At 39.7% G+C, this 16,348-nt stretch overlaps 1 protein-coding gene across 1 annotated transcript in view; it reads left to right on the forward strand.

The window, feature by feature from the left end:
• Positions 1–16,348, forward strand: part of Eif5b (eukaryotic translation initiation factor 5B) — a 54,584-nt gene that overhangs the window by 12,626 nt on the left and 25,610 nt on the right. The window contains exons 2-6 of the mRNA NM_001110141.1: positions 9,936–10,061; positions 10,152–10,236; positions 10,972–11,641; positions 13,674–13,891; positions 14,260–14,410. Coding sequence (NP_001103611.1) covers positions 9,936–10,061; positions 10,152–10,236; positions 10,972–11,641; positions 13,674–13,891; positions 14,260–14,410 — 1,250 coding nt within the window. The remainder of the gene's footprint in view (positions 1–9,935; positions 10,062–10,151; positions 10,237–10,971; positions 11,642–13,673; positions 13,892–14,259; positions 14,411–16,348) is intronic.

Raw genomic sequence — 16,348 nt, forward strand, 5'->3', positions numbered from 1 at the left:
GAGCATTGTTGTTACTTGGGGTTTTTGTTTTGTTTTGTTTTGTTTTGTTTTTGAGACAGTTTTGTTGCTTACCTTGGTCTTGAACTATATCTTCTTCCTTGAACTCCTGATTGTTGCAAGTGCTTGGATAACAGATGTGTACCACTGTGCCTTGCCTTTGAACCAGGTTTTAAAATATCTACAATGGATAAAGTAGCAGAAGAGAAGAGAGGCTGACATGAGATTCTTAGAAATCTTAGGGGTTTAAGTTAATTTAAGAATAATTTGTAAAGAAATTAATCTCTTGTTTCTTATTTAACTTCACATACATTAGACAATCTTTCAGTATAAAGTGCACATCATTAAATGAATCTCCCAAGTTTTGAATTGATGAGACATATTTGAAAAAATTTACTTTTATTACTTTGCCTTAAATATTATTTGTAAACTGTTTAAAAGGCTTTATACTTAGTTAGGTGCATGCCTTTAATTCTAGCATTCAGGAGGCAGAGGCGAGCAGTCTCTGAGACTTCCAGGCCAGACAGAGACCTTGTTTCCTTGAAAGGGAAGTTGTTATACTGGTCTCTAAATGTGTATATATCTTAACTGCAATATTTTTATATTACTGTTGCTAGTGGTTTTGGTTATTAGTAATAACCCCTATGGAGATCTACAATGAAAAGGAGCGGGGTTGGGGATTTAGCTCGTGGTAGAAAGTGGTAGTGGTAGGAAGCGCAAGGCCCTGGGTTCGATCCCCAGCTCCGAAAAAAAGAACCAAAAAAAAAAAAAGAAAGAAAAGGAGCATGTGGAGCAAGGAGAAATACCAAATACCAATGCTGAGTGCATGCTTACAAACATTATTAAGAACTATGTCTTGGGGCTGGAGAGATGGCTCCGAGGTTAAGAGCGCTGGCTACTCTTCCAGAAGACTCAGGTTCAATTTCCCATCACTCACCTGACAGCTCATACTTAACTGTAATGGGCATAAAGTAAAAATAAATTATATATTTATAGTAAAAAAATGTCTTAAAATTTTTTCCATAGTAGCATGATTTTAACTACAGGTTATATTGTTAATGTAAAAGACTAGGTATTGTTATAAGTTAAAAAATGAATAAATGATTTTTGGGCTTATGTACTTTTAGTTTTAACTGTTTTAACCGTTAAGTATGTTCTCTAACTTGATTCTTTATGGTTTTTATACTCTGGAAATTGAAATTGAGCACACACACACTTCTTGAGGTGTAAGTAACATGAAATGCACAGATTTCAAGTGTGCAGTCAATGGGTTAAGGTTATGTCCTTGTGAGTAAGTAGACCATTTGCTTAGGACGTTGGTAAGTGATCCTTCTCCCTACAGAAGGCTTTGTCTGGGAGACACTGTAGCTGTGTTCTTCACCTCCTGCCAAGTTCTAGGAATCAAACCTGGAGCCTCACGCATGCTGGCAAGTGAGCTTATCACTGAGCTGCACCCTGTGCCTAGTGTTGTCAAGCTTTCCCTATCTGGAGATGCGTTAGGTTTAGTGATACTTGGAGGCTGTGTTTCCTGACTGGGTTGTTTAGTGTAGTGACTGTGTGCTAGCATGCTTCATCATTCCTGCCCCCTTTCACCGTGTGATACTCTGTTGGGTGGTTCTTGGCTGTTTTTAAACTACCTTACAGGTATTTGGGTTGTTTGTAGCTTTTCATGATTATGAATAAAATTAAACATTTGAGTACAAGTCTTTGTGTGGACACATAATGATTTCTCTGGTTAATACCTAGGAGTAAGCTTGCTGGGTCATATGGTAAGAGGTAAGGGAGGGAATGAGGATGGGAGAGGGGGAAGGGGGAGGGGAAAGGGGAGAGTAGGTAGGAGACCGAGAGGATGCCTACTTGCATGTAGCTTTAAGAGGCCTTCAAACTGTCTCTTCCCAATTTGACTATGCTACTTCTGCTTAGCCTATGGGGGCAGGTGAGTGTCAGCTACTCTGGTCCTATCAGTGCTTGCCTTCCTTGTTCTTACTTTTCTTAGTTACTCTAGAAGATGGGAAGTGGCCACACCTCAGCGTAGTTTTAGCTTATATTTTATTGTTCTGTAATACTGACCATCTTCTTGTGTGTTTATTGGGCATATTTACAATTTTTTCTTTTATTGGATATTTTCTTTATTTATATATATTCAAATGTTAATCCCCTTTCCTGGTTTTCCCTCTAGAAACCTCCTATCCCACTCCCCCTCCCCCTGCTTCTATAAGTTCACTCCCCCACCTACCCACCCACTCCCTCTTGCTTACCTACCCTGGCATTCCCCTGCATTGGGGCATGGAGCCTTGACAGAACCAAAGGCCTTTCCTCCCATTGATGTCCGACAAGGCCCATCCTCTGCTACATGTGGCTGGAGTCATGGATCCCTCCGTGTGTACTCTTTGGTTGGTGGTTTAGTCCCTGGGAGCTCTGGGGTTGGTTGATATTGGTTGATATTGTTGTTCTTCCTATGTGGTTGCAAACTCCTTCAGCTCCTTCAGTCCTTTCTCTAACTCCTCCATTGGGGACCCTGTACTCAGTCTGGTGTTTGGCTGCAAGCATCCGCCTTTGTATTTGCCAGGCTCATTAGATGCTGAGAAAGCACTTGACAAAATTCAATACCCCCTCTTGATTAAAGTCCTGGGAAGATCAGGAATTCAAGGCCTATACCTAAACATAGTAAATAAAAGCAATATACAGCAAACCAGTAGCCAACATCAAACTAAATGGAGAGAAACTTGAAGCAATCACACTAAAATCGGGGACTAGATAAGACTGCCAATCTATTCAATATAGTACTCGAAATTCTAGTCAGAGCAATTAGGCAACAAAAGGAGGTCAAAGGGATACAAATGGGAAAGGAAGAAGCCAAAATATCACTATTTGCAGGTGATAAGATAGTATACTTAAGTGACCCCAAAAATTCCACCAAAGAACTCCTACAGCTGATAAACAACTTCAGCAAAGTGGCTGGATATAAAATTAACCAATTAGCAGCCTTCCTCTACTCAAAGGATAAACAGGCTGAGAAAGAAATTAGGGGAGGCTGGGGATTTAGCTCAGTGGTAGAGCGCTTACCTAGGAAGCGCAAGGCCCTGGGTTCGGTCCCCAGCTCCGAAAAAAAGAACCAAAAAAAAAAAAAAAAAAAAAAAGAAAAGAAATTAGGGAAACAACACCTTTCACAATAGTCATAAGTAACATAAAATACCTCCATGTGACTCTAACCAAGCAAGTGAAAGATCTGTATATCAACTTCAAGTCTCTGAAGAAAGGAATCAAAAATCTCAGAAGATGGAAAGATCTTCCATGCTCATGGATTGGCAGGATTAATATAGTAAAAATGGCCATCTTGCTGAAAGCAATCGACAGATTCAAAGCAATCCCCATCAAAATTCCAACTCAATTCTTCATAGAGTTAGAAAGCAATTTGGAAATTCATTTGGAATAACAAAAAACCCAGGATAGTGAAAACTATTCTCAACAATAAAAGAACTTCTGGGAGAATCACCATCCCTAATCTCAAGCTGTATTACAGAGCAATAGTGATGAAAGACTGTATGGTATCGGTAAAGAGTCAGGCAAGTAGATCAGTGGGATAGAATTGAAGACTCAGAAATGAACCCACACATCTATGGTCACTTGATCTTTGACAAAGAAGCATTTTTGCATCTTAAAGGCTCGTAGGAAGCTTAGGAATTATTGACAGTCTTTCATGTATTTATATAGCAAATCATTCTTTCGACTTTCATTTTGTTAATAGTGTTAATTTATTCTGTCTAAAGAATTAATCTTTTGCTTGGAGATTGTTAAGAGTCATGTGCACTTGTAAGAAATGATAGAAATCAGGGTCCTAGTTTGTCGTGATAATCTTAAAGCTGTGTCACAATGGCACAGTTGGTACTGATTAAAGCCACTGGTCATGGTCATGTGCTTGGTGTCATTTGCACTCTCATGTGTGTTTACTGCGGTGTACATTATCATTTATGTCTGGAGATTTGTGTGTCCAGTACCACAGTTAAGATAACAGAGCGCTTCAGTGTTGGACTGGTTATATTATGTGTGTTACAGCACCAACTCCCCCTGCATACCCCACGTCTGCCTGTCCATATCCTCTGGTAACCTGTTACCATGTTGGCATGTGGCATTCTGATTGGTGCACATTGCCCAATGACTACTATAGAGTGTCTTTAATTTGTCACCTGTATATCCTCTTTGGTAGAATGTCTTTTTATACTTTTTGCTGATTTTCATTGGATTATTGTTGTTTTTGCGGATGAGTTTTGGATGTTTTTAGAGAACATATGCAGAATTATCCTTTTTAGATAAGTACTTTTCCATCTCCTACCGGACTCTGGGGCTTGTTTTCTTCAGGCTACTTTTATGGTCTTTCCAACTGCAAGAGCTTTTAATTCTCATGAGCTTCAATTTATTTCCTCTATTCTGCAGAGGTTCTGTTGTTAAGTTTACAGTGTGCCTCATACAGAGATTACTATTCTTGTGTTTGAGGCTGGTCATTTGCACCTCCTCCTCAGTTGTGGGACGGTTAGCTTCCCTGTGAATGGCCTTTGTCCTCTGTACAAGAGGGTGAGCACACTTGTGTGCAGGCTGCTTCTATGGAGGCTGTTTTTGTTTCTTCCCTCTGGTCCAGGCATTTGTGTTTTATCAGTGCCCCAGTGCAGTTTTGGATATTTTCGTCAGCTCATTTTGTCATTTGGCAAAATGGTGCCTCCCACCTTATTTTCTCACACACATAAAACAAACAAACAAACAAACAAACAAAAAAACCCCAACCAACCAACAAAACCCAGAATAATGTTCTCTTAACTATTCTAAGTCTTTTGCCTTCTCATATAAATTTTATGGTTTTCTGTACTAGCCATATCTTAAAAATCCTTCTTGGGTTTTCATTAAGCCTATGTGTAGTATTGGAGAGAATTTTTTTGTTAGTGTTTTTTGTTTTTTTGTTTTGTTTGTTTGTTTTTTGGTAGAGCCTTCTATCAAGAAATAATGATTTCTCTCAGCATTTTATGGTTTTTAACATAATTTATGTGCATGCTTTGTTAAATTTAATATTTGATCTGCCTTGGAGTAGATCTAAATGGCAGGATAGCTTTGCTTTCTCCAGGTACCTTTCAGGGAGCGGACTGCACACTGCTCTTCCCGAGGCCCTAAGCTAAGTTCCCAGCACACATTCTGACTGTCTCATAAATACCTATCAGCCCCAAGGGATCCAGCACCTCTTTTGGTCTCTGTGTGCATCTACACACATATGCACATACTGGCACACAGAGATACAGATATACACATAGTTAAAAATAAAAATGTTAAAACTTAACTTCAGTATTAAGTACAAATTCTGTTTATCCAGCCCCGGCTTTCCCTGTGCAGTAATTACATTGGAACAATCACTCTCTGAACTTAGAACACTGCAAATTGAAGCCCCAGGCCTGCACCCACTGAAACACCTCCAGTAAGGTCTAATCTTTCCCAAACAGTTCTACTAACTGCAGACCAGTATTCAAAGGTGTGAGTCTATGGGGGTCATTTTTATTCAAACCACCATATCTTATTAACATATCAGCACAATGCACTTGTTACAATTAAGAAACTGGTATGAATTAACTGTAATGCTGAGTCTGCTTAGATTTCTTATGATTTTACTGACTTTTAAATATGTACCACATGTTCTATGGTAAATTTTTCTTTAGGCTCATTTTATCTATGATAGTTCATCAGCTTTCAGTATCTTGTTGATCTGACCAAGGTAGTCTTGGTCAGGCTTCTGCTCTGTGAGGATGTCCTTTGACCTTTCCATCTTTAGTCTGTAGAAGGATGTCACTGTATACGACCACAGTGTAAGGAGTGGGAATTTATGTTCTACCCCAGATGTGGGTGGAGTTCTGTATACTTTTAGCCTTCGTTTCTTCCTCATTCATCCATTTGTTTATTTCAGCGTGAACTAGTCAGTGGCTATTGTTTTATTTGTCTTGTAAGTCAGATTTCTTTATTGTTTTGTAGTCCTGGGGATCAGATCTGAGGTCTTACAGTAGGCAGAGCATGCTCACAGCCACTGAGCTACTCTACATCCCTGACTCACAGTTTAACCCTGTGAATGGTTAACTAATTTACTGTTTTCAGTGGTGGCTGGAGCTCTTTGTCCACACCTGGCTTTGTTTAACCCATTCCTTTCTGCCATTAGACGACGCTTCAGGCTTGTCTGTGTCTGTTCTCACTTTTGTGTTTTCATCAGCGTCTGATTCTCTCAGTTACTTGGATCTTAGCTTTGGAATAGATGTAGAACTTCATCTCCTTGTCTTTTTTTTTTTTTTTTTTTTTTTTGAGCTGGGGACCGAACCCAGGGCCTTGTGCTTGCTAGGCAAGCGCTCTACCACTGAGCTAAATCCCCAACCCCCCATCTCCTTGTCTAAATTCCATTTTACTGAGCTTTATGATCATTTATATTGTTTGCAACTAGTTTGTCTTTTGGCACTGTAACTGTTCCCATCCTCTGCCCGTATTTAGTTGAGTGCATTTACGAGTTCTCTGTGTGTTTTAGATATAAGTGTTTAATAGCATAGCATTTTGTAAATACTGTTCACAGTTTGTGTTTTGTGTTCCCAATTTTTAATAGCATCTTCTTTAGAAGTGTTTCATTTTAATACAGCCTTATGTTATTTTTCTTTTCTGGCTGTGCCTTTTGTATTTTATCTAAAACCTCATGACTAAGCTTCAATGTTACAAACAAATTTTGTGTTTTGAAGTTTTGTTTTCTTCTTTTCTACATTACCAATAAATGGTGAGAAGAATTTTTGCTGAATTTCCTTTTTTTTCCCTTTGTCATGGATTAGGTAGTTAGGTTTGTATAGGTTTATTTCTAAGCTGTTATTTTGGTCAATGTACTTTTTTTAATTTTTATCTTTTTGCCTGATACCATGCTGGTTTGATAGCTTCATTTTAAGTCTTAATATTAGGTAGAGAATTCTTTTCTCTTTAGTATTGTATTGACTATTCTAAGTTGTTTGATATTCTGTATATACGTTACCCAAATGTGGCAATGCCTGTCATCTAGCTACTTAAGAAGTTGAGACAGGAGAATCACAGGTTTGAGGCCAGCCTGAACTGTACATAGCAAATCTAAAGTTTTAGAAGTAAAAATAGGGTTGACGATGTATGGCATTGTGTTTAATCTTCATTATATATTGAAAGAATACTTTGGAAAACACTCAGATTAAGACTTGGTCATATACTGGATGGATGTAGCACGCTTGAGTTTACTGAAAAATCAGAAGCTAAATTATTTCTAATTTTTTAGAAAGGCACTGTAGTTAAGTTTGGACTTTTTACTGGTGGGATGCCTTATATCGTGTTGCTTATCATGTTTAAGCCTGGAGTCAGCATTTTAAAGTGTTAAGAGAGAAGGGCTATCTACTATGTAGCAGTTGGCTACAATAGTGCTTGCTATTTAGTAAGCACTCAGAAGCTATCTCTTTTTTTTTAATAGTCCAAAGAAGCCTTTTAGACTTGATACCATGAGAATGTTATGTATACTCTGGTAGGGCTGTCTGCTGATGAATACTCTGGGATGGTTGTAGAACAAAGATCCCTCATATTCTTTTGATGGGGTCGATAAATATTTTGGAGATGAAGTGCAAGCCTGCAGCCTCCCCTTTTCTCTTAGTTCTCAGGCAATGTTGGGTGGAATATTGACAGAGGTTCCTTTAGAGCTCCCCTTGGTCAGGCCTGCGCTGGCCTTAGGTCTTGTTACTTGATGTGACCTGAACATCTTGGATTATTCCCTTTTATATATGTCTAGTTTTAAGTGTTAATGAGTCAGTCCTGACATTTATTTATCTGGCTTGAATCTTCATCCTGCTTGTGTTAGTACAGGTCAGGTGCCCATTGTGTTCTGACTACATTACGTACAGGAGCTCCCTCACTGGGTTCCCTGCTTCCCGGCAGTTGGGACTGTGTGTGCCCCTGTACCATCCACCCCCTTGGCCAAGTTAATGTCTTCCCTGCTGTGTTGCTTGTTTTCAAGCTGCTTTTCCAGGAAGCTTTTCACTCCCTGGTGTAGATGTGGTGCACACTGTTCAGAGTCACATACAGGTATCGAGTATCAAATATTTTAATTCTGTTCAACTTTTCATGAAAGTACTAAGTTTCTTTATTTCTTGATTTAGAGTTGCTATCCTCTAGTAAGTTTCTTGAGGTTAATTTTGGTATTTGTCACTATTTTGTTAGTCTTTTTATTGTAAGGAAGCACTTAATGTATTTTTCTTTAGTTCTCTTTACCAGATTAAACAATATCTAAGGTGTTCCTCTGTTCCATAAATCTTTTGATGCCTTTTTTAAAAATAGTATTTTATTGTATGTGTATAGTTGTTGTGCCTGGGTGTGTGTCTGTACAACCCATGTGTGCTTAGTGTCAGAGGAGGCCAGAAAAGGGCATTGGTTCTTTTGGAATGGGAGTTAGAGATGCTTGTGAGCGACCATGTAAGTGCTGGAAGTTGAATCCAGGTCTTCTGCAAGAGCAGCCAGGCTCTGACTGCTGAGCTATCTCTCCAGCCTGTAGAGAGAATTTCTTATAAGCATCTCCTATCAAAAAAAGCTTATGGCCAATGAGCTGATGCAGAAAATAGGAGATGGGACATTCGGCAGGGATAGAAAGAATGCTGGGAAATAGAGGTGTGGGAGATTGATCCCAGAATGCTGGGAGGATATAAAGTAAACCAGCAGGTAGTGAGCTCAGGTTAGAATGAAAGGGATAATAGGTTAGAGAACAAGCCGAAGCTTATGGCACAGGCATTTTTTTTAAAAAAGATTTATTTATTTATTTTATATATATATATGTGTGTGTGTGTACACACACACACACACACACACACACATATATATATATATATATATATATACTGTAGCTGTCTTCAGATACACCAGAAGAGGGGATCGGATCTCTTTACAGATGGTTGTGAGCCACCATGTGGTTGCTGGGAATTGAACTCAGGACCTCTGGAAGAGCAGTCAGTGCTCTTAACCGCTGAGCCATCTCTCCAGCCCTGGCCCAGGCATTTTAATAGTCTCAGAGTCATCGTTTCTGGGAATTAAGTGGATGGGGGGAAACTTGATTAGTTTTTACATCAGCCCCTATCTTTTGATGTCTTAATATGTAATTCAAATGAATTTACCATACTTTTTGTACTTGTACATTTCAGAATGACTGACTTTGGCTTCTGTAGCTTTAACTTGACTGAGACTTTGGTTTTACCAAATAACATACGTGAGACATTGTAGACTGGAATCAGACGTGAGAGATTGCCAGCAGGTTTGGTAGTAGATTTGGGAGTGTGTGCCTGTGTGCATGTGTGTGTTTGTATTATTTAGTGAACCATACTTACCTCATGTAAATTTGTGTATAGTCATGCTTTCCTTAAGGTATTCAGATCTTTGCGTAGTTTCATTTTCTCATCTAGTAAAATTAGACAGTAGGCTAGTTGGTTTGTAAAGTTCTTCTATGCTCTAATTTCTGTTGTTCTAAGAGAAAATATAGAAGGGTCTATGTATTTACATTTTCTGATAGCCTGTTTTATACTTTGGTTCTTTGTGTTCTATAAAAATAACTATTCAGGTGTGTACACCCCCCCATGCTCTCGTTCACGTGCATAGATGTTCATTACTTATGGAAGTTATTTTTTCCCTTTCCCTGCCTAGGCTGTTTGCTTGTCTGTTTTAGGGGTAGGGCTTTTGATTCATACCTTCTGGTTTTGGCATAGTGCTCTTTATGGAAGAAGACAGAGTTTGGTAAGTAGGTAGCTGCTATGATGAGAGAACTCGAGTGTTTTTCTGTGTTGCTAATATGTGAAAGGGTGTAAAATAGCAAGGAAATATCTGTGTAAGTGAACTAACCAGCAGCCTGCGGGCTGTGGAGTAACGTTTGCTCTGTTTTCATTTAGTACCAAGGATGATACTGACTTGGGCGCCTTGGCTGCGGAAATAGAAGGAGCTGGTGCTGCCAAGGAGCAGGAGCCTCAGAAGGGAAAGGGGAAGAAGAAAAAGGAGAAAAAGAAGCAAGACTTTGAGTATGTTTTAATGCAGTCATATGTTTGTAGCTTGAGTTTTGCAGCCATCTAATGCTTCTAGTGCTTCAATCGTGTCTACTTCCCTTCTAGTGAGAACGACATTCTGAGAGAGCTGGAGGAGTTGTCTCTGGAAGCCCAAGGCATCGGAGCTGACAGAGATGCCGCTACAGTCAAGGTGAGGGAGAGCGTCCGTCCTGTCTCTGCCGTCTTTCTCTCCTGGTGATGATTTGGGAGTTGCCTGCTTTGGAAACTGGGGTTGTAGATATGTTAATAGTTTCTATAAAATAGTTCAAAGGGAGGAACTAAGTTTTCAGGGAAAAAAAAACGGTATTTTTTTTTAATACCTGATTGACAGAAATACACTTTATTTAGAAATCTAGAGGCACTTAATGTATTGCCTGTTGATAAAATTGGTACACTTGGAGGCCATGATGGTGTCCCTACCTTCGATTTTCTATGTAGGTTTCATTATTTCAGGGCTCTTGGATTTTGAGGTATATGGGGATTGTGAGGCATAAAACCGGTGTCTTTTCTGTGGTTGGATTTTTTTTCCTATTTTAGATTTTTGGTTTATGTGTATGGTATTTTGCCTGCATATATGTACATGTGCCATGTGTGTGCCTGGGGCTTACAGAGGTCAGACAGACCTCTAGATCCTCTAGAGCTGGAGTGGCAGATGGTTGTGAGCTGCATGTGATTGCAGGAACTGAGTCTGGATCTTTTTCAAGGGCAATAATTGCTCCTAATACTAAGCTATCTCTCCAGACTCATACTTTAATATTCTTGTGAAACAAGACAACCATATTTCCATAAAGGGTATTGATGTGTGCACTAAGTGAGACGCCCAACACTGAGGAGGCCCATTACGAATGATGGTCTGTTGACATTTCTAACAAGGGCTACTTTTTAGCCTACAGAAAACAATGAAGAAGAATCTGCCTCAAAACAAGATAAAAAGAAGAAAGGACAAAAAGGCAAGAAAACAAGTTTTGATGAGAATGATAGTGAAGAATTGGAAGATAAAGATTCAAAATCAAAAAAGCCTGCCAGACCTAACTCAGAGGTGCTCCTCTCTGGGAGTGAGGATGCAGATGATCCTAATAAACTTTCTAAAAAAGGTAAAAAAGCCCAGAAATCAACTAAAAAACGGGATGGGTCGGAAGAGGATGAAGACAATAGCAAAAGAAGTAAAGAACGTTCGAGAGTAAACTCCTCAGGTGAAAGTGGTGGTGAGTCTGATGAATTTTTGCAGTCCAGAAAAGGACAGAAAAAAAATCAGAAGAACAAGTCAGTTCCTACCATAGACAGTGGGAATGAGGACGATGACTCTTCCTTCAAAATTAAGACGGTGGCCCAGAAGAAGGCAGAAAAGAAAGAGCGTGAGAGGAAAAAGAGAGAAGAGGAGAAAGCAAAGTTGCGAAAGGTGAAAGAGAAAGAAGAGCTAGAGAAGGGCAGGAAGGAGCAGAGTAAGCAGAGGGAGCCTCAGAAGAGACCGGACGAGGAGGTGTTGGTGCTCAGAGGGACTCCTGATGCAGGTGCTGCCTCAGAAGAGAAAGGAGACATTGCTGCAACTCTGGAAGGTGGGTCATAGCCACAGAAGTCTCTGGTTCATGTTTAGTAAAGTTGTGGTCATTGGCTGTGATACTGTCTTATGACTTGTCCTCATGCACATGGGTGAATGTCTGTGTGTGCGAGTGTCTGTGCGTGCATTGTGCGTGCGTGTGTGAGTGCGGGCGGACAGGCGGGCAGGTTCCTCCCTGTTCATGCAGATACGGAGGCTGGAGGCCAATTCTGCTGTTGCTTTTCCATTTTACTTTTTTAAAAAATTATTTTTCTTTATTTTTTGAGATTATAAGATTGCATCATTTCTCCATTGCTTTTCTGTATACCCCTCTTTGCTTTCTTTCAAATTAATGGCCTCGTTTTTCTCCGTGATTTGCTGTGAGGTTGGGTCCCCCAGGAATGCCAGGAACAACGTGCAGAAAGTCTCACCCAAATGACTGTCTGAGCAGGGGTTGAATAAGAACAGTAACAGATAGGTACACTAAAGCCATTGCCTCAGCTCTGCACAGAGAAGCACAGGCCGCCATGCAATGCTGAGATGACAGGGCATGCGGAATAGCCTCTGTCTGACTCTCACGGAGTGCAGAGCTAGTTTTTCAGGGATGCTGGCTGCTCAGTGAGCAGTGCCCTCAGGTCTGGCTTTTATGTGACTGCTGGGGATGTGATCTGAATTCCTCATGCCTGCATGGCAAGCACTTTACCCACTAACCACACTACTTATTTATACATTAGAAATTTAATAACGTTTTATTATGAATACTGGTTTTGCTGTTAATAAAGACTAAGTGGCCAAAGAAATTTCCCTCTTAAAATTCACGCCAAATGTTAACTAAATTCTGTAAAAAAAAAAAAAAAAAATCCAGCTTAACCTTTGAAATATAAAAGTAAAAAGTGAATAAGAGACCTAAATTAGTTACATCACTTAAATGACAGGAAGTATGTTTTTGTTTCTCTTTAAAGAAAGCAAATTTGTTTCATTCACTTTGTATGTGTGGGCATACATTTGCCACACCTTATGGGGAGAGGCCAGAGGATAGCTTTTAGGAATCTGCTCAAAGCTTACCATGTCAGCTTCAGGGATCAAACATGGGCTACCCACTTGGTAGCTGTCACCTTTACTTGCTGAGTCTTGTTACTGGGCCCCTCTTTTATCAATTATTGGTAATTGAAATAAATCGATCAGTAATTGAAATTGATTGCTTTCTACTTTTTTTTTTTTTTTTCCTTTTTTTCAGAGCTGGGGACCGAACTGAGCTAAATCCCCAACCCCTTTTGTTTTGGTTTTGTTTTTGTTTTTTGTGACAGGGTTTCTCTGTGTAGTCTTCGCTGTATTAGAACTCACTCTGTAGGCCTCAAACTCACAGAGATCCACCTGCCTCTGCCTTCTGAGCTCTGGGATTAAAGGCGTGTACTGGTTGTTTTCTCTTAGAATAAATATATCTAAAGGTCAGGCAATTTAGATTTCTAAAATAATAGTTTTTTCTTAGACTAGAAAGATTTTAGTAAAAAAATAGATTGACCCAAGTTTTTGACCACTGAAATTTTTATTCTCTGAATTTTGAGGAGAAACACTATCACAGGAGTGTCACAAATTTTATTTCTTCAGTGTTTTTGAAGTACAGTTATATTTTGTATTCTGTTCCCATAGCCCCATATTCTAGGCATCACTTTTTCCATCCCTGTCCAACATAAATAAAATGGCTTCAGCACCTACGTGGGTTTGAGCAGTCTGATTCTTTAGGATTTCAGACCTGTGCTGTGATTACCAGACAGAGATCCTGAAACAGCATCTGCTGCCTTTTTACTGCTGACAGAGTCTGTGTTCATCAGGATGACTCAGGCCGACAGTAGTACTGGCAGATGCCCCACGGGTCAACTGTGATGTCCGATGAGCTGTCCTAGGCACAGGGTCTCGGGACACTGATCCACGACGCTCTGAGAATGGGTGGCAGAGGCCTTACCCCAAGGTGGTCTTTGAATTCTAGCTGCTAGCGTGTGTTTGCTGCCATAGAAATCAAGTTGAGTGCTTTGCCTTTATTTTTCGGGCAGATGACAATGAAGGAGACAAAAAGAAAAAAGATAAGAAGAAAAAGAAAACAGAAAAAGATGATAAAGAAAAAGAGAAGAAGAAAGGCCCAAGCAAATCCACTGTTAAAGCTATCCAGGAAGCTTTGGCTAAGCTCAGAGAGGAGGAGGAGAGACAGAAGAGAGAGGAGGAGGAAAGGATTAAGCGGCTTGAAGAACTAGAAGCCAAACGAAAAGAAGAGGTATGTTTTTCATGAAGTTGTAAATACTGATCGTGAGTTTACCTGAGGTCCGTTCTCTGTGAGGTCTGCATATTTGTACGGGCATCCTAGTTACACTGCGTGCTCTGATCACACAGTGAGATGGAAGAGGTACACGAAACCTTCCTCATCTCCCCAGGGACAGACCCAAGTTGCTTGTGTGTTAACTGCCAATAACATGCCCTAATGTTTCTTTAAGAATAATGTATAATATTTAAATATTTTCAGTGGTAATCTCCCAGCATATTTTGCATGCATTTTTAAGACCTTTCAAGCTTGTGTTGTTTATTTTAAACTTTATGGTTCATTTAGCTAATGTAATTTTTTATGTGCCATGTACTCTTGTTTAGGAACGATTAGAACAAGAAAAAAGAGAAAGGAAAAAGCAAAAAGAAAAAGAAAGAAAAGAACGGTTAAAAAAAGAAGGAAAACTGTTAACTAAGTCCCAGAGAGAAGCCAGAGCCAGAGCTGAAGTGACCCTGAGACACCTCCAAGCGCAGGGTAAGTAGTGGCCTCGCTAGCTGAACTACGAGTGCACTTCCCTCAGGACTTAGATCCCTGATGCAGGAGCATCAGTTCACTGGCGTGGGATGGAGTCTGGAAAAGCCATGTGAAAACATACGGAGCAGGTGCGATGCCATTGTTGAGGAGAATGCTTTCTATGCTATGATGGAAATTGTGTGCAGATAATGGATTTCTGTGAAATTTGCCCTCCCTCCGACACACAAAGTAAAAGTGAGATCTTTTAACCAGTTGTACCGATTACTAACCTCTTTCCATGTTTGTTTTATACCCCTTCTTCTTATGACTACTGTTTTCTTCCCTGGGGTTGTTTGAACTAAGTTACAGACACTTAGTTTTTACTTTTTCTCCCAGATTATTTATAGATGTAGAAAATAAGAGTATTTTGCTTAGCATTAGTAGAATATATATTATCACTAACAATACTGGGGTTTTTCAAAACAATTTTTGTAGGTGCTTGCATGTATATGCACGTGGGGTCAGAGGTCGGCACTGAGTCTCTTAATTGCTTCTCTACTTTATGTTTTTGAGACAGGATCTTTGGCTAAACTTGGAGCACAGCACTTGTCTAGGGTCTGCCTGCCCACAGCCTCCCAGTGCTGGGGTCACAGGTGTGCACGGCTGCTGCTCCAGGCAGTTTTGGTTGCTTGCTTTTTAGTGTAAGTGCTGGATGCCTTAGCACATCCTCATGATTGCCCTGCAGGCGCTTACAGCCCATGAATTACTTTTTCATTTCTGATTTCGTTGTGATCTTATAAATGGCTTGGCTTGAATCTGGATCCAGATATAAGCAACAGATTGCATGTGGCTGATAGGTTTGTGCTAACACCCACCTCCATGCTGATGTACCATGTACTTACTGACCATGCTGGAGAGTTCACTAGAGTTTCTCAAATTCTGACTTTGTAGAATTACACTCTCCTGGTGTTGATAAACAGTGTGCTTTTGTATTCTGTAATTTCTTAGATCCCACAGCCTGGCTGTTTGTTAGTGGTGCTGTGATTCCTCAAATCAGCCTGGACAGAGTAGGGTTTTCTGATGTGTAGCAATGTCAGGTTTGAAGAACAGCCCTGTTTATTGTAAAACAAAGCATAACAAAACCAAACCTTTCAGTAACAGCTCTGATGTCCAGTAGTCAGTCGCCACCTTTTATTCAGTATTCTTTAGGAATTACAACATTGGTAATAATTAATTTTGCCTTTTGTTCTACATTGAATTAGCCAAACTATCTAAATAAAAACTTCCCCCAAACACAGCTTTCTTACAGAAATGTCAAGATAAATGTTTACTTCTTTTCCTCTCATAAGGTTTCAAAATAATCAGTTGGTGTGTGACAACTTTAAAAGGCTTAATCCTGGTTTTTGTGAATAGATATAGTGGAAATTATTGATTTTACCTCTTGAAGTGAGGATGCATTTTACAGTCATTGAATCATCTTTCCTAATGAGTCCATGGGACTGACTGACTCACATGACCCAGGATTAGTTGATTTCTTCCTTCTAGGTTCACCCATGTCTTTGTTGTAGATCTGGAATCAGCCATTTGTCCATAGCCTTGCTTCCTATCCTGATGGATGGTGTTTAAAGATGACAAATTGGTCATATAATTGTGTTACTAAATGATAAGACCTAAGATAGTGGCTTTGCTCCATTGAGAAGACTTACTTTCTGGGTCTTCCCTTAATTTCCTCCTTATATTCCTTAAACTTTCATGTAGTCATGTAAGGGACTTAGAATTATATCAGGGACTCAGATACTTTATACTGTGTAACAGATGCTGGGGTGACCTTTGACATTAATTTTTGCATCCCATCATCATAGAAAATGCTGATGCACTGAGCTGAAGCAGTTTGCTCAACAGACAGAAACCTAATTTGTTTTTTGTGTTTGTATGTTTGTATGTAAATTTCAGAAAATT

The sequence above is a fragment of the Rattus norvegicus genome, chromosome 9, assembly GCF_036323735.1.
Source record: "Rattus norvegicus strain BN/NHsdMcwi chromosome 9, GRCr8, whole genome shotgun sequence".
Classification (NCBI taxonomy): domain Eukaryota; kingdom Metazoa; phylum Chordata; class Mammalia; order Rodentia; family Muridae; genus Rattus; species Rattus norvegicus.